Source organism: Anabrus simplex, chromosome 13 (genome assembly GCF_040414725.1).
Source record: "Anabrus simplex isolate iqAnaSimp1 chromosome 13, ASM4041472v1, whole genome shotgun sequence".
Classification (NCBI taxonomy): Eukaryota; Metazoa; Arthropoda; class Insecta; order Orthoptera; family Tettigoniidae; genus Anabrus; species Anabrus simplex.
In genome coordinates, this window is record NC_090277.1 from 96,753,436 (window position 1) to 96,776,721 (window position 23,286).

The window sequence follows — 23,286 nt, forward strand, 5'->3', positions numbered from 1 at the left end:
TACTATTAATGCCCTGAGGGGAATACTATGAAATGTTATCATATTCATTTCCTACGTAGTATTCCCCACCACCCTGCCACTTGGCTGACGCAAATTTCTGCGGAGAATACTGGACTTGTTACGTTAGAACTTATTTCTAGAAAATTGTACAAAGCTGAATTCAACAATTTTTATGACATTTTAAAAAAAAATAGGAAAAACCTCTTAACTCCTTGTTACAGATATGGTTGGGGTCGTCTTTATTCGATTTCTTGACCCGGAAAACTGTAAGTTTTGGATCAAACTGTAAATTCCTTAACAAGTACTTTTAATCGATAATGGTCTATTCAAAGACAGCTACTAAAAGCACTCCCTCCATTTTGTCAGTTGTCGGCGGAACTGAACGTCACGAAGGCCATGCCGAGTGACGTAACATCGTGTGATTGCAACGTAACTTGAGGTATTAGGAGCATTATTTAGTAACTATGGTTTGAACGGAGCTTAGAGGATGTTGCAATCTGAATGTGTTTCAATTCAAAGAGCTAAGAAACAATATAACTCGAAGACCTAAAACAACTTGTGCACTTTTGGTTTTCAGTTTTAAAAAATTGCTGAGAAAATTTGTTTTCCTACAGCCTATTGCAGTTTTCCATTCAAAAAGTCTTTAGTGATTGTTCAATAATAATAATAATAATAATAATAATAATAATAATAATAATAATAATAATAATAATAATAATAATAATAATTTTGTGTGGCTATTTCTAGCCTGGTGCAGTGCTTATAAGGCAGACCCTCCGATGAGGGTGGGCAGCATCTGCTCCATATGGGTTACTTCATGTTATTATAGTGGAGGATAGTGTTTAGTGTGATATGTCTTGCAGGGATGTTGGGGATAGCACAAACACCCAGTCCCCAGGCCAATGGAATTAACCACTTAAAATCAAAATCTTCAACCCAGGACCCTCTGAACCGAACAGCACTAAGCTGACAATTCAGCCAAGGAGCCGAATAAAAATAATAATGTTATCGGTTTTACATCCCACTAAATCTCTTCACACGAAGTTTGCATATTTCAGCACCTTCCAGTACCACCACACTGAGGCATATTCAAAATTTCAATTTATATTCTGCAATTATACTAAAGAAGAAACTGTGCATGTCTAGCACGAATATGAATGGCTCATACGTTCGCAGTTCTTTGTACACACTCAAGTGCCAGTAGCAACCAAGCATATACAATAAGTTAGTATATGAAGTCAATGAATAAGAAATACCCCTCTGGTTGTTTTCATGTAGAGGTGTAGGTTTTGTTATCTATAAGTTTAAAGTCGCACAAATCTGGAAGTTTGCTTAGTCTTCCTGTTTCCCTTTCTAATAAAGGATGGAGCTGGGAGATCTAGCCACTACATCACAATTCAAATGTCCCAGGTTCAAACCAGAGTGACTTAAGATGGCATTTACTATGAGACCCAGCATTTAAGAGCAGAAAAAGACCTGACCTAGTGTTAGATTGAATCCTGATCCTCTAGTTGTACAAAATAAAAAGGTTAATACTCTCATGCGTTCTAATCCAAAAGTTATAGATTTGTATTGCAACTGATCACAGAAGTCTATTAAAGGACTTACTGTAGAGTAGCAGAATGCATCTGATGTCAAAGTTATTTATTTGTAAACATTTCATTCAAAATAAAACTGGTATCAAAAGAAGAAAATAATTCCCATAATATCAAATAAATAGAAGGTATTTGCAAACTAAGTCTCAGTCTGCTATCATGCGGTGTTCTTTGCAAGGCCAGCCTCACATGTCTTGATATGGCATTTCATAAATCACATCGTACGAACCTCGTTAGTACGGACTACTCTAACATGGCAAGTAGGACACTGATGGCAAAACGAATCTGAAAACTACGAGAACCACTTTTTCTTCGACTTCTTCTCCTTCACCTGTTCCGACAGAGATTCTGACTCGTCAATGTCCTTGTCGACGTCAATAACAGGGTGGGAACCTTTCTTCGAGCCTAGCTTTTCCTTCTCCTTTTGTTTCTTGAGTTTCTTGTCTTTTTTAAGCTTCAGTCCAGACTTTTTCAATTTCTCATTGTTTTTCTCTTCATTCCCTTTGTTTTTTGCTGAAAGAAAAGAAAAAGCAAAGATCAACATATTATATCGATTTAACACTGAAAGGACTGGGGGAGTGTCAGAACAGTTAAAAGCTTATTTGTACCTGCCAACTTCGAAAACCAAAAATTGGGAGAATGTGACAAGATGGAGGAAGAACATCTCTGCTGGTATGGTTGCATCAGAAGAAGAAATGAACAACATTTAGTACAGAAAGCTTTTGCCATCGAAGAGAAGAAGAGGGCGTCTTGAGGCAATACGGCAATGAACTGCTGAGGCTGCCTTAAGGAAAAGTGAAGTGCCATTAGATCTGGTGCAAGAACGTCGGGCATACCCTCTGCAAGTCGGACGAACCGATCCTGAGTGAGCTCGGGAGTGCCCGTTTTATGGGTGCACATATGGCCAGGGAAGAAGTGGAATTCATTTTTCCCTCCATGCGATGCCAAATGATCACACTGAATTGTACAAAATAAGAACCTTTCTTCAATTCAGTAATACATGGAAACTGTTTCAGAAAAAGAGAATTATATTTTTTTGCCAAAGTAAAAAATCAAATCTGAATGAAAACACTGTGCCGTTACGTGATGATAACCGCTGTGCCGTTACGTGATGATAACCGCTGTGCCGTTACGTGATGATAACCGGTACAGAAAATTAACTAACTCTTACACGATGAGTAGCTCTATCTCTGACCCTGTCACATGAACAAACAATTAAATTCGTTTTGCTTGAGCTTTTGAAGCCACACTGATCAATCTCGTGAACACCACAACAATTGTGACCATGGCAAACAAAAGCATGAAGCAATGTGAGGGAGAAAACAAACAGCAGATTTTAGTATTATTATAAAGCCCCCCAGTGAGAATAGGACTTCAACCACACAGCAGCCAATAAGAGATGCAGCTTCAGCTACTCATAGCAACCAGTAAGAAAAGGACTTTCAGCGACTAGTGAACACCATGTCTCAAATGTTTTTGTTTGCAGTCACGGACTTAAAATCAGCAGAAACAATTGAAAATGAAATGTCGAATGGCTTTTAGTGCCGGGATATCCCAGGAAGGGTTTGGCTCGCCAGGTGCAGGTCTTTCTATTTGACGCCCGTAGGCGACCTGAGCGTCGTGATGAGGATGAAATGATGATGGAGACAACACATACACCCAGCCCCGTGCCATTGGAATTAACCAATTAAGGTTAAAATCCCCGACCCGGCCGGGAATCGAACCCGGGACCCTCTGAACCGAAGGCCAGTACGCTGACCATTCAGCCAACGAGTCGGACAGCAGAAACAATTAACTGATTGGGAAGTGGAGAAGTAATGTAAAAAAAACTAGGAGTCTCTGCCTAAATGGGGAAGTTGATGGATGTCCCTTACTTTCCCATAACAAACAATTGTTTCTGCACGACTTTGATGAAAGTCTAATTTTAAAATTTGTTCACTGATTCTATGAAGGAGTAATATCCAGCACTTATAGTTACTAAACTGTATATTATTGGCTCTGGGTATGGAAACTGATGCTAGGATAGTCCACAATCAATGTGAAGATTGTGAAGATAAGTGCATCCTTTGGATAATATGTATGACACTCTTATGTTGTCACCGCAGGTAACATCATCACACCCACGCTACTGTTGAAGGTTCAATCCGGGTCTGTCCCTTGTTTCTTTGTTCCCATATTTTGAGTGTTCGTGAATGAAATGAAGGTTGCTGTTTCTATGAACAAAAAGTTAGAAGCACTAAATAGAATATATTAAGGAGAACTGAAAAAAAAAAATGTAGCTTCAGAATATGGTGTTGGAACATCAACTGTGTCTGACTGGAAGAACAGAAAAGATATTGAAGACTGCTTCAAAATGATGACTTAAGACAGTTTTTGAGAACTGTGGTGGTACATTAAAGAAAGCAAGAAATGAATTAATTATTAATTTGATTCAGGGGAGGGGAAAAAACAAAAGGAGCATAGTAAATTGGCAAAGCTAACGGTTTACATAAAACATCAGATGGAAACCACTCCAGCTGAACTACCCACACAATCATGCTGCACTCAGACACCACACAAATTTGAAGCAAAAGAAACTTTCACACTATTTCAGTAAAGAAGACTGGGCACAGTATTGAGTTCATGTGCCTAAAAGGAATTGTTTTATGTTTTGTTTGTGTCAAAATAAAGGTTTGAATTGATTATGTAGCTTGTATTCATTTATTGGTTTAATTTAATATTACTCAGGTTTTCGTTAAATGAGCTTGTGAGTGTAGTGTGGGATTTATTTCTGCATCAAGCAATTATTCCAAAAGAATTATGTTTGGTCTTGTTGTCTGAAGATGCTTGTAGCAGCTTAACAAATATAGAGCTCAGAACATAAAGTAGAGACTGCCATTGCAAACTACAGGACTGAACTGAAGTTCTTTCATTGCATCTCAAGTCAGATGTCTACTCTACCAACATTGAAACTGTCACTTTTGCTTAATATTTAATTTATCTGTAATATTTCTGGTTGTGTTTGAACAAAACGGCCTTTGCCATTGAACCAAATATTGCAAAACTTAACTATTAGCTGAATGTCTGTAGTTCAGTCAGGCGTCTGCCTCTGATACTAAGCTACTAGTATATCATGTATATCTACCTGCAAAGATGCCCAGTTGTGTATGAATACTGTGGTCCTCCTCGGCTTCTCTCAGTCGGTCCATCTCGAGACACTCGACGATCTCGTTACGACGCTCTACGACCTCGACCAATCTCTGGATGAGCTCCTCCTCACGGGCTTTGTCCGAATCTGTCTTGATACTCTCCGGACGCTCCATGAGACAGCGGACTTGATACTCCAAGTCAGCATGTTCCTCCTCCAGGCGCTGCTGCCTCCGCCTGTAACGATAAAGTCAACATTTGGAGTCACGTGTTTAGATATGACGGCCTGAAACACTGTAAGAGGACTTAGTGCTAATTTAAAATGAAACAATAAATGACGGTGACAAGAAAGCCATGCTTTGGCTAATGATATCTTAGGATGAGGTTATTCCAAAGACAGAGTACAAGAGCAGATGAATGCCAAGACAAACACATTAGAAAAAAGTGAGATGATGGTTATGCAGAGAAATGGACACAGTCTGCATCTTCCATTGAAACAACGTCGTTGGTGGAAGACATCAGCCTACAAGTGGCCACAGCTGGTCCACGATCCAACAGATCTACACTCTGACTAACCAACCAACCAAACAGAGGAGGGGCAGCTAAGACTCTATGCCTCTGTATTCGGGAGACGGAGAGGGGCTGGTCCCCAACATCGGCTATCCTGAGAATAGTTTTCCGTGGTTTTCCATTCTCCTGCACTACGGTGAATGCCAGAACAGTTCCTAGTATAGGCCATGGCCGCCAACCCTCTCACTTTCTCAGAGCATCTCCCTGGCCTGAGAGGCGGCATTACCATCTATGAGGCCCGCCGACCCCTTCAGGGACGGAATGAAAATGTTTTTAGTAGTAGTAGTAGTCCACTGAAACGAAAAGTAAACTGCTGTAAATGATCAATAAATATCTACAAAGTATAGTATCAGCTACAGGTTAAACTGATGAACATCCCAAGGTCTAAGTTGGAGGAAACTTACCAAGAAGGTTCAAACAAACCATCTCCCAAACTTACTTCATACCAGTTTTGATGTGAGCACAAAATATAAATATGATCGGCAAAATAAGATAGAATAAGGAATGAAACTGTGAGGAACTGCATCAATGTTGACAGACAGCAGGAAAACATAAGCATAGAGAGATGTGAAGAATGCATAGGAAAATGCACGAGCTATAAAAAGATCAGAAACTAAGAGGATGAACCGAGCTAGATAGCTGCATTCGCTTAAGTGTGTCCAGTATTCGGGAGATAGTGGGTTCGAGCCCCACAAGTCGGCAGCCCTGAAAACAACTTACAAAAAAAAAAACCACATTGTAAGTGCTGTGGTAGCAATCGTGACAGTATAAATCATAATTGCCACTTACGACGAGAGTATTGCAAGTGCCATTTCGAGTCTGATACTACTCTCACATGCCACTGTTGAGGTTATGTTGCCTTTAGCAGTGCATCATTTGTCTGTATTTTAACTAAGTCCTCGGTTTGTAAATAGGACTTTGGCCTCATCTACTGTAGTTCTACACCTCTTTTCTTGAAACCATTAGAAACTTGATCTTCCTCTGTTTCTCCTGCTCTCTACGGCCAATTCCGTTATTCAAGTAATCTGTCCTCCATTTGCTTCACATGATCGCACTATTGAAGCTGGTCTTTAAGCACAGCTCTGTTGAGTTCATTCCTCATTTAGCCTCTTTCCCCACTTTGCAATTGCTCTCCTGTCATTGTTCGCAGCTATTAGTACTAACACTGCCCAGCTCTGTGGCTGACTGGTCAGCATGCTGGCCCTTCACCCAAGGTGACCTGGGTTCGATTCCCAGCAGTGTCAGGGATTTTAACTTCCCTCGGGGACTTGGTATTTGTGCCCTCCTCAACATTAGATTTCATTCTATTCCGTCGTCATCGAGAGAACTAAAACTGATGTAAACAAAGAACATTGTGTATCCATCCACGGTTTCCATGTCAATTGAAGAATCGCCGGGCTACTTCCAAACGCATGGCAAAAGCCACGAGGGGTTATCTAGGAACTGTCATTACCTCGCCTGATTGCTGCAATTACATCCGACTGCTGCTGTATGCCACTGATGTCAACATGTAGATGAAATGCCATGGTGATATGGATTACGAGACAAGTTATATTCACTGTCCTCGAGGAATAAACAACAAGCAAATGAGAAATCACATCTGGATATTTAACATCTCAGAAAAGAAATTTTGGAAGGTTGATGGATTTGAAGTGATACCCAAAATGTAAGTACATAATAAATCATTCACCACAAAACATATAACTTAACAAAATATTCACACTTTTAATATTTTATATTTGAATAAAACAACAATTTTTCACAAGTTGCTTTACATCGCACCGACACAGACAGGTCTTATGGCGACGATGGGAGAGCAAAAGGGCTAGAAGTGGGAAGAAAGCAGCCATGGCCTTAATTAAAGTACAGCCCTGGCATTTGCCTCGTGTGAAAATGGGAAACCATGGAAAATATCTTCAGGCCTGTGAACAGTGGGGTTCGAACCCACTGTCTCCCAAATGCAAGCTCACAGCTGCGCGCCCCTAACTGCACGGCCAACTTGCTCGGTAAAAACAAAATTCTAGAAGGGAAATATAGTTTTTCAAAGAGAATATAATAAAATTTTAAAAAGTACTTTACCTAATTCCAATCTGATAAAGGACAAACTCCTAACAAGTCGGATTCCTCTTACTGCTGTTTGTATCATTCGGATTAATGACATGACGGGTGACAATCGTATTTGCACAGACTGCCCTATTCCCAGAACGTGAGCTTTACTACCACAATGTGATAAATGAAAGCACACCATATTTCAGCCAGTCGCTTCCAGTTTATGAATAAAATATCCTAAGTCCACCCAGCTTTCATTCTCCTACAGCAAAGTACAGACCAATGTAAACATAATTTTGTCTGGAAGCTCACTTCTTTCTTACAGCATAATGACGACTGCCTTTGCAAATTTACTATATTAGCTTAGCTTCACCTTGATTTGATTTCAATTGTTATTATTAATCACAGTCTGAGGCAGAATAAAAATATGAACTACTTACAAGTACATAAGCTCTGCTTGTCTGCGGAACAACTCGTTCTTCTCGTTGACTAGTTCGAACAGTTGGAGCACTAGGTCCTCCACGTCAGGAGTGATGCTAGAGTCTGTGAAACAAAACAAGAGATGATTGAATTCATTGATTTATCTATTAATCTACAATTAAATAAAGGCTCCTTACAAGGAACCAAACCCTCATCAAATGTGGTGAGTGCCACTCTTAGCAATGTGCAGTGTGACTTAATGGGAACCTAGCTATTAAAGTTTCAACATGTCTTAATACCCAAGTAAAATGCCCTTCCCTGAGGGGCCATCATTCCCATCTTGGGGGCTGCCTCTGTCTGAAGCTACTGGGCACTCTAGGGAGTTGGGTTATCTACCACCTAGCAACACTCGGAAAAGCAGGTACTCTGGCAGTAAGTGGCAAGAAAATCAAAGTCTGTGGTCACACACGTACCAAACAACTACAAAGTAACAAATAGCATAGAAGGTGTATCAAATTACCCAAGTGAAAACATCCTTAAATCCTTGAAGAATCCTCTCTCAATCCAGTGGAGATTATTCTGGTGGAGTGACACCATACCATATAGAGAATTAAAAAAGGTCTTCACTAAATTTCAAGGAGTATGGCAGTAAAGACAAAAAAACAGCCATGGTTTCTGTATTTAGCATCTCTTTGCCACGTAGAGTGGGCCCTAATAGCTGACAATCTATTTGGAGAATAATGTGGTCAAGAAAATAAAAAATTTAATGTGTCATTTGCTACCACTTACCGTCAATATTAGGTGTCTGTTCAAACTTGTCCCGTATCGTCTGCTCCAAGGTAACACCTTGCCGTTCCAACTCCTGCTGTTTCACTTCTATGTCATCGAGCTCTCGACGTACCTCGTGCATGGGTATTGCCTTGATCTGCAAACAGAACAGTCCATCACATGACAGATTTGACTTGTTTAATTACAGCAAAAGAGCCTGGACTAGAGGAAGTGTGGTGGAGAAGAAGTAGATCATCTTATTGTAGTGCCTTCTTCATTACTGGAGTTTGGCCACAATCACAGCAGATAGGGAAGGGAATTCGTCTTGCTCGAGAATCTCGTGACCTTTCATGGGACCCTAAGAGTGACTGACAAAAGATCGAGTAGGTGAAAAAAGTTTATTGATAGAGTCCTATACGTATCTCAACACACAAAAATCCATACTTGTTAATGAGATGGCGCCAGGCAAAGTCATCTCCGTACAGGCCGTGAAGGCCCTTGGAGTGGTGGAAGGTAAAGGCTTCCACTATTCGTAACCTCGGCACTTGATGGGGTAGAGTGGTTACCTCTATGCCCGGCCGCCTTTGCCCCCAGGAATTAACCTGGTACTCATTTTTGGTGAAGGCTGAGTGAACTTCAGGGCCATGTGCACCTCCAAAAGTGGAAATCTCGTTTCTTAAATTTTACGACTTCCTGACAGGGATTCAAACCCACGTCCTTCCGGGCGAACCGAGCACGCCTTTACCACTTCGGCCAGGCAGCCCCTACAGAAGACATAACATCCAGTATATCTGGATTATCTAAGAATATGTACTTGGATGTTTTCTCTTTGACTATTATGTAGTTGCGACAGTATGGTTCCACAGTGCTGCAATATTGTGATAGCATTGAGTAAACTATTGTGTTGACGAGAGACTGATAACCCTTATGTCTGTTGTCATGCTATATCACGGGAGTGAGTCAAATGTGGCCATTATTGTATACTGGTTTACGAGCATGATAAAGATATGGTGAGAAAATTCTGTTGTGTGTAGTCCACTCTGTGAGCGGAACACGTCAGAAACTTTAGTAAGAGAACACAGTATTTGAGATTTATAAATGAAGTGGACTATGATAGTAGGAGAAAAACATTATTTCCCCCACTGAACATAAATGTGGCAGTGGACGAGCAACATTATCTGGTGGAGAGATATCTTCCATGCATATCCCTTGTGACTACATCAGTTCTAAGCAAGCACTGTGATAGGCAAAGAATCAGGTTAAATGGCAAGCAGTGACAAAAAATTGCTTTTTTAAATATGAACTATGATGTTTAAACAACAGAGCCTAGGACACAAGAAGGAATAATTATCTACAATTGGTATACAAATCAGTCTGCAGTGATAAGAATTGAGGGCTTTGAAAAAGAAGCAGCAAGCTAAAAAAGAGTGAGGCAAGGCTGCAGTTTGTCCCCCCACTCCTCCATTTCAATATTTATATAGAACAGATGGTAAAGAAAAGCAAAGAGGAATTCAGAAAGGGAGTCACAATTCAAGGAAAGGAAATCAAAACCCAGAGATTTGCTGCTGATATTGTTTCATCTGAGGCTGCAGATCTGGAGAAATTGCTGAATGGTATGGACAGAGTTTTGGAAAAAGAGTAACAAGATGAAAATAAATAGGTCAAAAACAAAAGTAATGGAGTGTAGTCAAACAAAGTCAGGCGATGCAGGAAATGAAGTCTTGAAGAAAGCAGACAAATACCATTACATGGGTAGTCAAATAACTAATTATGGCAGAAGTAAGGAGGACATAAAACACAGACTAGCACAAGTAAGGAAGACCTTTCTTTTTTTTAAAAATGTACTCACTTCGAACAATGATATAGGAATTAGAAAGATGTTTCTTTTGAAGACTTTCGTATGTATGGAAGTGAAACATGTGAAAGATGTTAGAAGCTTTTGAAATGTGGTGTTACAGAAGAATGCTGAAGGTGAGATGGGGAGATAATGAATTGAAATGGTGAGAGCAGATAGATTTGGCTAAATTCAATGGGCATACGGTACCTAATATTTGAATTTTGAATTGTTTAGTACAGAAGTTTTAATATGTTATATAGAGGACGTGTCTTATAAAAGCTTGATTTTTGTTAAATATGAGGTGATGATAGGTCAAGTCCAAGAAGTGTTTGGCGGTTTTTGGGCTGCTGAAGAAGAGAACGTGCAACATTCTCGACATGTACGGGCTTTAGTGATTTAAAAAAATTTACTGTTTATTTATTTCATAGTATTGACAAGGCTGGTTTAGACATTTAGCAGTGTTTTTCAGTGGTGAATAAATTGGCTAAATTTGATGAGAAGAAGAGATAGAATGATATGACACATCTTAAGACAGTAGTTGGTAAGAACGGGACCAAGGTATGAATATGACAAGCAGATTAGAGTAGATGTAGGATGTAGTAGTTACGTAGAAATGAAAAGTATAGCACAGGGTAGGGTGACATGGAGAGCTGCATCAAACCAATATATATGGACTGATGATGCAAACAACCACCACCTATTAGCCTTACAGTGGTAAGTGAAATGAGCATCACATTAACAGACCAACAGGTCCTGCCAAGCATAATCAATGTTAGATGGTTTATTTGTTGAATATAAAAATCTTGTATCAATGGGCTAATATGTCCCACATCTTTACATTGTATAACACATCACAAAAATAAATTCTTACCTGTCGTCTCTGAGGTACAGGTCTGGGTGGAGCGGGCCCCTTCTTCCTTTTCCACTGGCCGAAGGTACTCTTGTTGGGGATGATCTGAGGAGGCATAGAGTTGGGCCTCGATTCATCCCCTGGTGTCGAAGTAGGACCTGCATGTCAAAGATATTGTACTGACAATTAAGTTCACAATAGTGTACATCGTTTTATATAGTTTCTTACCTAAAAGGCTGCCTTGCAAACATTAACAATAATAGTAATAATAACTGTGTGGCCTCAGCTACATTGTGCAGGGATTAGCAATCTGGGCTGTCTGCATGTCAAATTCAATGTTCCATTTTATTCTACAAGAGGACAGAGTGAACCAGACCTCTGGCTGAGCTTTAATGAATATTATTTCACAAGTCAAATGGTACGAAACAAGGAGCATAGTACAACAATATTAATTTATTTTTAAAGCCAATGGTGTCATCTCTCATCATAAAACATTATGGAAATGATTGATGTTCCTCTTAGGTCATAAGTAGTGTCCAGATTGTCATGTAATTACACGCTTTCTTCTTGGTAGGTATCTATCTGACCGAGCAAGTAGCTGTGTGGTTTAGGTCACATAGCCAGAGGTGCCAACTATTATGGATTGTCTGTAATTATTACAGATTGTATCACATCGTATAGATGACCTGCGCATCTACGAGGATGGGGCCCTACCTCCAATGAATTTTAATACTGAAGATGGTACACACATGCACTCAGCCCCAGAGCTATGAGAACAAAGGTTAAAATCCCAGACCCAGTCTGGAAATGAACCCGGGATCTCTTGGACCAAAGGCAATCATGCTAATCATTTAGTCATAGAGTCAGACAAAAACTAGTGCCCTCGTCTGGAGGTGGTGCAGCTCTTTTGAGACACACACCCTATGGAGGTGAGCTGCATGTACTATTTTAATCACACACCAGCCCTCCTACCATTCTTAAATCTCTGGCAGTACTAGGAATCAAACCGGACCCTCGAGGATGGCAGCTAATAGCACTAACCGTATGCTACAGAGGTGCCGTATCATTTCTCATACTTCCCAGACTGTGATTTTGTTTCGATACCAACTGCTGTTTCCAAAATTTTGTAGGCAATAGACCACTTTATTCACATCATCCAGAACAGGCACTGCTACAGGGATACTCCTCCTCCTCATCATCAATGTCCTACTCCAGTTGCCTGGGTGTGGTTAACAAGCCTCCTCCACTCCTTTCTGTCCTTCCACTTTTCCTGCTCCATTACTTTGCCACATCCAATCCAGCTTCTCTAATGTCCTTCCAAATCTGATCTATCCACCTTCTTCTCGCTCTTCCAACTGGTCTCTTTCCCTTAACTTCTCTTTCCAATTCCCTTCTTGCTATCCGTTCCTTTCCCATTCTTTTTACATGTCCAAACCATCTCAGCCTTGCTTTCTGTACGTTCTGTACTAACGGTTCTATATTTAGGCTCTTCTCTGATTTTAATGTTTTGAATTCAATCTCTTCTTGTCTTTTTAACCGATGTTCTTAAAAATGTAATTTCTACTGCTTCGATCTTACTATCTTGTCTCTTATTAGTTACCAGTCTTTCTAGTCCGTATGTTAGAATTGGTATGAAATACCGTTTATATAATGTTAATTTCGTTCTTTTGGGTACTTTGTTATCCCATAAAAACTCTCTGACTTGATGATAAAATGTTGTACCTTTACTTAGTCTGTTATTAATTTCAGGGTTGATTTCATTTCTTCCATTAATAATGCAGCCTGGATATGTAAACTGTTCTACATTGTCTAACTGTTCTCCGTCTATGTTCACTTGGCTTCTTTTTTCCTCTTTTCCACAATGCATGAATACAGTTTTACTAATTACCAATCCAAACTCCAGATTTTCGTTCCAAATTTCCAGTCGCCTTTGTACTTCCTTTTCTCCCTTTCCCCAAATCACCACATCATCTGCAAATACCAAAGCATTCACTTCATCACTACTGATACTCTGTTTTACCCATTTTATGATTTCATCCCTCAGTATAATAAACAATAATGGCAACAGTGCACTTCCTTGCTTGAGACCTTTTTTTGTATGAAATGTTTCAGAGTCACCAGTCCCCACTTGAACACTGCTTTTACTCTCATGATACAACATTTTTATCTTGTTAATGAATGATTTTGGTACATTCCTTTTCAGTATGCATTCCCATACATGTTTTCTCTTAACTGTATCATAAGGTTTTTCCAAATCTAAAAATACAAAGATGATTTCCTTGTTCCTTTCCAGATGTTTTTTCCATTATCATTTGCACTGTAAATATCAAGTCTATTGTTAATCTATTTGGTCTAAAACCATATTGGCTATAGCTTCCAAATCACTGGCAATGGGTTCTAGAAAACGCAGGACTACAGATGTTCGACAGAGGTATGTCTTTTGTATCGGTTGTAATTAACAATTACCACTAATAAAGAAACAGTCCTTCTATGTTATTTCATTATCACTCACACTCAGGGCACATTTCTGTTATGTTTCATTTGAGAGATTGGCTGAAGTGATTGGCTGGATTCACATGAAAGTTCTTGGTCTCTAGATCGCAGACTGTCTATAGAACAATATATAAATATGTGACTGAATACTTTGAAATTATTAAACAGAAATGTAGTATTCATGTAATTTATAAATAACCAGATTGGATAAAGTAATACTCTTGACTGCATATCAACTGATTTCATGGAGTGTATATATAATATATATATATATATATATAATATATATAATATAAGAAAACATTAAACTGAATTCTTTACTGTTGTCACCACCACTTACACTGATAGTCAAAGCACCATCAGTCGTCACTATGTTCAAGGAAGTCCCCTACGGAGTTATTTCTTATCAACAACGCAGCACATTGAAGGTCATAGGAGTGTGTTTTATCAGTACGTCAGGGAAATGCTTGTAAAGCACTTTTCTGATAATTTTGTCTACAAGACTTGCCTTACACATATTTCATGCTCTCCCAAGCTTTTGAATTTACATATGTGCAAGTTTTTCAAGCTCTTTAAGTTGAAAACATTTTTGTAAATGGGACAAACAAATGTATGAGTACTGGTTATCTATCAGAAAAATTATCCAAATGTGTGTTCCTATCTTTCTGCATTTTATTTTATTACCTGTAGAGGTCTCTAGAGTTTGTATCTTGTGTTTAGATGTATATCAAAAGCCATGGCAGTGATGTAATTGTGAGTTTTTTGCTCAAAGTAGCCATGTTTCAGTTCCAGGACAGTAATTCTTTTAAAAAAACTAGAAGTCATATCACAATGAATTAGATGTCTGTAAGCATGATTCTAGGTCCATGGTTCAATTCCTGCTGAAGTAGTTGATTTTTTAAGAAGAGTTGAAAGTGTTGGCACGTTAACCCATTGGCGCCAACTTATGGGACAGTTCCATATGCCAGCATTTTAGACTGAAAGCCAACATACAGAATGGTTCCATCTGAATATTCAAAGGTTTGTAGTTTTCCTGAGAGACAAGAGATGGCTCTTGACAGTGTATTCCCAATAGTTCACACAGTATGTTCATTAAAAATGCACCCATGCAGAGTCCAGGTTATAATATATTTTAAAAAAATTGAATTTTGAAATTCATTACATCATGCACAAACATGGCAGCTAGTGAGGAGAACTGTCCTCACTGTCCTCTTAGTCTACAATCAAAATCCTGGAGACATTTTCTAATCCCATTCGACCAATAAGAGAGGAAACACCCCCCAGGCCCTGTAAAGTGTGCAAGGTGAAAAAAATTACATCAGATGTCCGTTGGCTCTGTGAAAAATGTGATGTACCTCTTCATTTGCAGGTTGCTTCAAAAAAATATCACACTGAAACCCACTATGACCTGTCAAAATGAGACTGTGTATTTTTGAACATTAGAACTGTATAGATATATAATAAATTGATTTGTGAACCAAAATTTATATAATGGTATTTTTATGTAAATAAATAGGATTATTTTGGCAAAGCAGGATGAAAATTTGCTAAGTTCACCCAACACAGCCATAAGAAATGTCCAGTAGAATTTTGCCTTTGATGCTATACAACAGCACAGTCGGAATGTTGAAATTAGTAGGCAGGCTGCCTAAATGGAACCCTTTCAGAAAGTCTGCGTTGATAGCCGAGGCCATATGATGATTATTATTAGTTGCGAATAAGTCCACATTTTTTTGCAATTTGCTTCACGTCGTACCGACACAGTTAGGTCTTATGGCGACGTTAGGATAGGAAAGGGCCAGGAGTGGAAAAGAAGTGGCCAGAGCCTTTATTAAGGTACAGCCCCAGCATCTGCCTGGTGTGAAAATGGGAAACCACAGAAAACCATCTTCAGGGCTGCCGACAGTGGGGTTCGAACTCACTGTCTCCCGAATGCTGGATACTGTTCCTCTTTATCAACTTGCCATTAGGGAACTACAGATTTCCTTATTTGGGATGTCTTTTTGCATATTCCTGCCTACTTACGGTGGTTCATATTTTCACAAATCCATTTACGTAGCTGCAGCTATCGAGCTTGGTTTATAAGCCTACTTAGGATTACGTAAAGTAAGAAGCATTTGTTTGCCTTTCTTCGTGCCCATATTTCATTTTAACCCTCTTGCTGTGGTCTTGCTCTCTCTCTCTCTCTCTCTCTCTCTTAGGTCCAAGTTGTTTTCTTCCATTGCTCCTCTTGGTCAACTTGCCATTAGTGAATTCTGGATCTACAGATCTCCTTATTTTGTATGTATTTTTGCATAATTCCTGCCAACTTAAGGTGGTTCATAATTTCACAAATCCATTTAATTGCATCTGTTTTGGCTCTATTCTGCAAACTTCGCCAAACCCAGCCAAGATCTCCCCCATCCCTCAGCTGCGCGATGTGTGGACGTATGTTCTACATATGAATTGGCCTGTACAGTCGCCAGAAGTTTAAACACAAACTGCTGTGAACTGAAGGAAGTTGTTAGGCAGGAAATCTGTAAACTCAGAAACGAGTAACTGACGACGACGTTTTGGGCATAGAATTTTCATTATGATTTTGTGTTCTTTTTCTCTCAACATTTCCAATGTCTGCTTTCTTGTTCAAAATTAAGGAAAGAGCATGCCTCTGTTTTTATTTATTTTTTAATACTACTGTCTTTAACGTATTTGTTATGAATTCCTTCCTATTCATTATTCCCCACCTATTTCTACCAATACAATCATTCTTTGTTTTCACGTGGTCGATTTACTCACCTTATCTCTTGGCTAATTCTCGTCCATAACTGTTGTCCTGCTTCTTAACCACTTCCAAGTCTCTCTCTTATATATTGGATTTTTAGCTAAATGTAGCTTCTACTGAAGTCTCGTTCATAGCTGTGACAATATGGAAGTTGCTGAGGACTGCTAGTGGTTCTGAATGTTATGGAAAACTTATATAGGGTTAGTTGTGCTGCAAGAACACTTTCAGGAAAGCATAAGTTTATTTGCCTGATTCCTCATTTCGCCTACTTTACCTCATTAATCAAATAAACCTCCATTTTGTAGAGAATTGATCTAACTTACAGTGAATGGCTTATATGCACTGTCACTGATACCTGCTTCAAAGATATCTCATGCTACATTGTCTAACCCTTGTGAAACCTTTCCTTTTTTATTATTTATAGTTAAACATTTAAGACAGCAGATAATTTTCTATATAAATTATGCTCATATTGAAATAGGCCTTTATATCTAAGCAAGTTTGTTCAGTCAATTCCAACCATCCTGTATGACTAGCAGTTTTGTATTTCTGTAAAAATATTGTCCACTCACACACAAAAGGTTCCAGAATGTTCTCGGTAACACGCGAGTGGCGTTCAAATGTGTGATTAATTTTGATTTCATTCTCGAAGAAATGAGAAGAAATGGATGTGTAAAAACTTTAATTAATGAAGTTAGAGTCTATTTATTTGAAGACAGCTACATACCTGCCAACTTTACAAAACAAAAAATCAGGAGATTTAGATATGAAAATCAGAAAAAATCGGAAGGACTCAGGAGATGCAATTGGTCAAAACTGCTTATTCTACATGTTTTGCACAATACAGCAGTACTATGCTATATTATAACATGTACTATCTCAAAACATGACTGTTGTTATATAAGGCTACAAGGCTAAAAATTATACTTACGTATTCCCTCACAGGAAGTATGTCAGTGAGATGATCGGTCTCTGATAAGTCTTCTGAAAATAGTATGAATTCATGCTCCACACGTGTGAATCAGTCATGCAGTTATGTACTTAGAAAATGCATAGATTAATATATTGCATCACGCGCCAGCACGATTATGAGAAGCGCAATGTTATTTTTATCAAGTAATAAATTAAAACTCGCCAGAATTGTCTCGAAATGGCTCCTAAAATCTCTAGAAAAGTCATTAGTCGCTACCTTTGAAATTCTGTCAGTAAATTACTGAAAAAAAGACTCTAAATCTAGTGACTAGTCTCTAGAATCGACTAGACTGATGCAAACGAACAGGAACACGACACACGAGAACGAGAGATTGACATTCAATATACGCATTGCGATACACAGGTTTCAATAAATATTGGACATTCGCGCGCTTTTTTTTGTCAATATTTTTCATTTCAAAGCGGCCAATGAGCGAAGGACTTCCGGCCACTTGCGTACAAACCTGAAATGGCAAGATTTGAAAACAAATGTTTAAAGTTCACCAAAAAATAAGCTAAAATCGGGAGAAATAATAGAATAATCGGGAGGCGGTAGAAACTGTAAAAAATCGGGAGTCTCCCACCTGAATCGGGAAAGTTGGCAGGTATGTAGCTATGTATGAAGGTGTGGAGACTGTAGAAGTTCAGTTATATATACAATGATGGTGGTGATTGTTGCTCTTCAGCCATAGACTGGTCTGATACAGCTCTCCATGCCACTTTATCATGTGATAAACTTTTCATTTCTGTGTACCTACATCTACTTTGATCTGTTTGTCACATTCATGTGTTGGCTTACCCCTGCAGTTTTTACTGCTTACACTTCCCTTAAAATCTAACTGAAGAAGTCCTGGGGGTCTTAAAAAGATGTATCGTATCTCTTTTTCTGGTCAAATTTCATCAAGCCATTCTCCTCTCACCAATCCAGTTCAGTATCTCCTTATTCGTGATTCGATCTAACTATCTTACCTTCAGCATTCTTCTGTAACACTACATTTCAAAAGCTTCTATTCTATTTCTAATAATAATAATAATGTTATTGGTTTGTATGTCCCACTAACTACTTTAACAGTTTACGGAGACGCCGAGGAGTGAAATTTTGTCCTGCAGAGTTCTTTTACGTGCCAATAAATCTACCAACACGAGGCTGACATATTTGATCACCTTCAAATACCACTGGACTGATCCAGGATCAAAGCTGCCAAGTTGGGGTCAGAAAGTCAGTGCCTTAACCATCTTAGCCATTCGGCCCAGCATTTCTCTTTTTTTGTGAGCTAGTTATAGTCCATGTTTCACTTCTATACGATGCCATGCTTCAGACGAAAGTCTTAAAAATTAGAAAGGAAGGAACAAATAACAGGATAAACACGATGACAGGTCAGTGTGAGGAGGAAACATAGAAAGAAAACGCAAAAGGACAGGGACAATCTCCACGTCTTCACACCAACATATTGTAATAGATTGGCTCTCATCAATTCTCCACTCCAGCAAGCCAGGCGTGGGTAGCTTGACTCTCTCCTCATTAATTCCACTTCTTTTACAGCCATTTTTTCCCCTTAGCTCCCCATGAGCTCCTTTTTGCTTTATGAGGGTGGGAGGTGTATGATAAGAAAGTCAGATAAACAAATGAAAAAAGAGATAAAAAGGATGAATAGCGGTATAATAACAACAAACCGCATGGCACAACAGCCCCGAAAGGCCATGACCTACCAAGCAACCGCTGCTCAGCCTGAAGGTCTGCAGATTATGGGGTGTTGTGTGGTCAGCACGATTAATCCTCTCATCCCTTATTCTTGGCTTTCTAGACCAGGGCCGCTATCTGACAGTCAGATAGCTCCTCAACTGTAATCACATAGGCTGAGTGGACCTTGAACCAGCCCTCATATCCAAGTAAAAATCCCCGACTTGGCCAGGAATTGAACCTGGGGCCTCCAGGTAAGAGGCAAGCATGCTACCCCTACACCAAGAGGCTGGCGGTGTAGTAATAATAATAATAATAATAATAATAATAATAATAATAATAATAATGTATGGCCTCTGGAAAGGCCTGGTACAGGAATAAACCAATTAAGGTTAAAAATCTTGAACCCAGGACCCTTTGGGACAAAGGCCAGCATGCTAACCACTTAGCCATGGAGCCAAATGTGGTAAAAGACAATATAAATTCCTTTCCATTAGTACTACCTGTATTCGTCTTTATCTTGTTATCTTGTCCTTTTTCCTGTGTATATCTGGCATCCTTCTTATCTTATATTTCCTACATCTTACATTTCCCGTAATGAACGTTGATGTCCACTCTTCTGATGACGCTGGGTTGCAGAAATGAGCTCGTCAGGGGCTGAGAAAAAAATGGCTGTAAAAGAACTGGAATTAATGACGAGAGGCCCAATTGACCCAACCCAGATTGCTGGAGCAAAGAATTGATGATGAGAGCCAATCTATTAGAAGAAAGCAGTGTGTGAAGATATGGAGATTGTGTTTTCTATTTCTCCCTCTTCCCACTCACTCATCTGTCCTTTTGTTTATTATTTGTTCCCTTAATTTCGTCACTTTGTTCTCCTGAAACTGAAGCTATCCAGCTGTGTTCTTAAGCAATTTACAATGAAAGAGGTGTATAGTGCAACAAATATATCAAGGGCAGCAAATGTTTTAAAGCTGTATTGAGAATTTAAACCTTTTGATGTACTAACAAGTAATAGTATATTAACAATTTTTAAAATTTTGATTTGGTGATTATTACATTACAAATCCTTGGCTGTATCTAGCCGTAGTGACCACTGATGTTTCTCCGATGTTCTTGGGCAGGACTGATGAACCCAATCTTTGTCTTAAACAGGTGCTGACCAACTACTGTTGAAGGATGTTATCTGTGTTCGAGGTGTACGCTTACTGTTGCTTATTTGGTAATTTTAACACAATAGCAATGAACTGTGATGTTTCCAATATTCAGCAGGGGAAAAGGGTCTTAAAATTACCAACATATAGCTGGCTGTCTGCTGTCAACTTGTAATTAAGATGATGCAGAACCTACCTGTATTAAATTTCAGGTGTGAACCTACACCCAAATTACTACATCACTGCCGACATACGCACCGTCATGCTTCACATGTCCATAAACCTATTTATCCTTGGATTCTGAAGTAAATAATAGTCCTTTGTGGCACTCCCTGATGGAGATTGAAGGCTTTTTGATACAACTATAAACAATTACTAGATTAAGTATCTGTTGCTATTACTTCCTTAATAACATTCACTTGTTGGAGAGACAGACATTTTAACACCTTTCCTCCCGTAGAGGAGTAAGGTCGTTTAGTGTAGCGCACTCCGATATGCTTGTGTTTACAGAGACCACAAGAGTTCTACCTAGAAGTTTCTTTTACTTCTGGTAGATGACTTGAGTGTCGTCTTTCCAGACACTGCACACTCCTCCCTTTGTGTTTTTTGTTTACAAGCTTATTTTGGTGCTTCTCAAACTGATTGAAATAGCAAGAGACCATGGTTGTGTACTGGACAAAGTTTCAAGAGAGTAAATTTTGTAGTAATAAGAGATTCCGGAAGAAGAAAGCGTGATCTTTTGCACAATAACGATAGGTTCTGATAGCTTCACAAAGTGAAAGTGAGTATGATTGTGTGTGCAGTTAAAGCGCTGGAAGGGTGAATAGTAATCTGGACAGGAACAATGACCTAGTTTCCTTTCTGTCGTTCATCGGCTCCAATATTTGACGTACAGTACAACAGTGAGGAAAACAATGTTATGTCTTTTTAAATATTGTTTTCAATAATTATTTCTTTAATATACACTAATGTAAAACTGAGCGGTCAAGTAGGCGGCTTTTTAAAAATGGCTGGGCCACAGGAGTGACAAGGTGTTAATTTCGTCAGACTTTAGATACGATACATAGATAGGAGACAGATGGAGAGCAACAACTTTTCTGGCAAGTATGCACGCGTAAAAAAAAAAAAAAAAAAAAAGAAACCCTTCATAAATCCAGAATTTTGAACTGTAGCTTTCTTTGGTGAGAGGGTAATGTGATCACTGTCTTTCATAAAGTATTTTGCAGTTGGTCTGAGTGCAGTAATGTGGCAGGAGGGAGAGGGTGTTCGTTAGCTTTATAAATGTGCTGCAGTCCGAGATGGTTGCGAATGGCCATGTTTACAGTCGAAGGAGAGATATTCTCACATATTCACCATGTCTTGGGACACATCAAGCAACATTTCCACCAATGGTCTCTTACGACAGCCTTTTGTGGGCAAATGTTTACCAGTGGCCTCCTGTTTTGTGTGATACTATATCATTCACAGTGGCTTTGCTGATGGTCAGACTATTCTTCTTCATGTCATATAAGAGATGTGCATGGAAAAGAGTCCTGAGGTACCCTCCCCAATAACAGTTTTTTAATGCCATTTTATGCTCATATGCATGACACTCCAGCAACTGTTAGCTGTGATTTTATGGATCGTTGTTTCAAAAGCAATTAAAATAACTTTTTCCATCTAATATAATTCTTCTTGGTCCTCAAAGGCAGCCAACATTACGAGCATTCCTCTCAGAAGATCTCTGTTTGTTATTTCAATAATAAGAGGAAAAGAGGAAGTATCAGTCAAATTTATGGGTTTCAAAATCAGTTTCTTTACAGACTAAACCATGAATAAAATGTTATTCAATTACTTTTGCTGAGGTCAAAACTTGCAACTTTTTATTTCCCATGCACTCATGCACAAATGTATTATAAGTTAAATATGTTCACAACAAAATATGACAAACCAATGAGCCAGCAGGTCCAGAATTCAACTTCAAATATTCTGAAAATCATCAGAAAAGTTTGAGCCAAGTTTATGAACATGCACAATACAGTATATTTAAAGTGAACATGTAGGTTAAGGACCGATTGCAGAAATGATGACTTAGTTTTAAGCCTTAGACAACATCTACTTAAACAATATCTAAGTTATGCATGATGGTCCATTGCATAAACAATGTTCTGCCAGTGTTTAGCTAGACTTGGTTTGACAATGGAAACAGCAGTATCTTCCATGCAACTCTTTGCTTGTCAAACCAATGAAATTCGTTGGTGCGCACGCCAGACATTAGTCAACTGTCGTTTGTCGTCATTACACAAATATGGCTAAGCATTAGCATGACTTGCCCGCGTATAAGAATATCGCTTTTGGTGGAAATGAAATCTCGTAATATTATCGAAAGTAAAGCAACACACCACCATACGAGGAAGTGTTGTTATGCTGAGTGCAATTTAAATAGCATCAGCGAAGGAAAGATGAAACTATAGTACTGTGTAACCGAATGAGTTGTGCTGGCCATATAGATGTAGCCTGCATTCTGGAGATCAACGGTTTGAAACGCACAATTGGCAGCCCTGAAGATTGCTTTCCGTAGTTTCCCCATTTTTACACCAGGCAAATATTGGGGTTGTTGTTGTTATGGTATTTTAAACTGCACCTGTATATTCCAAATGAATTGCTGCAATTTTGCAGCAGACGATTCACAGTAGGCCATCTTCCCGGAATTATCTCAGCATGATAATACAAATTATATGTTTCATGGTACGTAACTTCTGATTGTGATTCACTCCTAAAATCTGAGGTTGAACAGTGTTCTCAGCAGTGTTTAAGTGATAAATAACGTCTTTGCAATGCGGCAGCCATACTTAGACATTGTTTAGCCATAAACATTGTTTAAATACAGTTCTTGCAATCAGACCTAAAAGTTTACCTTTGATACTCCAGTAATTATCATTAATCAAGGACTTTAGGAATAATGTATACAGCTACTAACATTCAACTACAGCCACTTGCAGGCAGGGTGGAACTAAGCATATTTACAAGT

At 38.9% G+C, this 23,286-nt stretch overlaps 1 protein-coding gene across 2 annotated transcripts in view; it reads right to left on the bottom strand.

Annotated features, from left to right (window-relative positions):
- Positions 1–689: 689 nt before the first annotated feature.
- Positions 690–23,286, bottom strand: part of MICAL-like (protein) — a 376,633-nt gene continuing 354,036 nt past the window's right edge. For both annotated transcript variants that reach the window (XM_067157278.2, XM_067157279.2), the window contains exons 8-12: positions 11,237–11,373; positions 8,550–8,685; positions 7,781–7,883; positions 4,720–4,958; positions 690–2,108 (exon numbers count right to left, since the gene is read on the bottom strand). In XM_067157278.2, the coding sequence (XP_067013379.2) occupies positions 1,888–2,108; positions 4,720–4,958; positions 7,781–7,883; positions 8,550–8,685; positions 11,237–11,373 (836 nt within the window). In that variant the 3' untranslated portion in view covers positions 690–1,887. The remainder of the gene's footprint in view (positions 2,109–4,719; positions 4,959–7,780; positions 7,884–8,549; positions 8,686–11,236; positions 11,374–23,286) is intronic.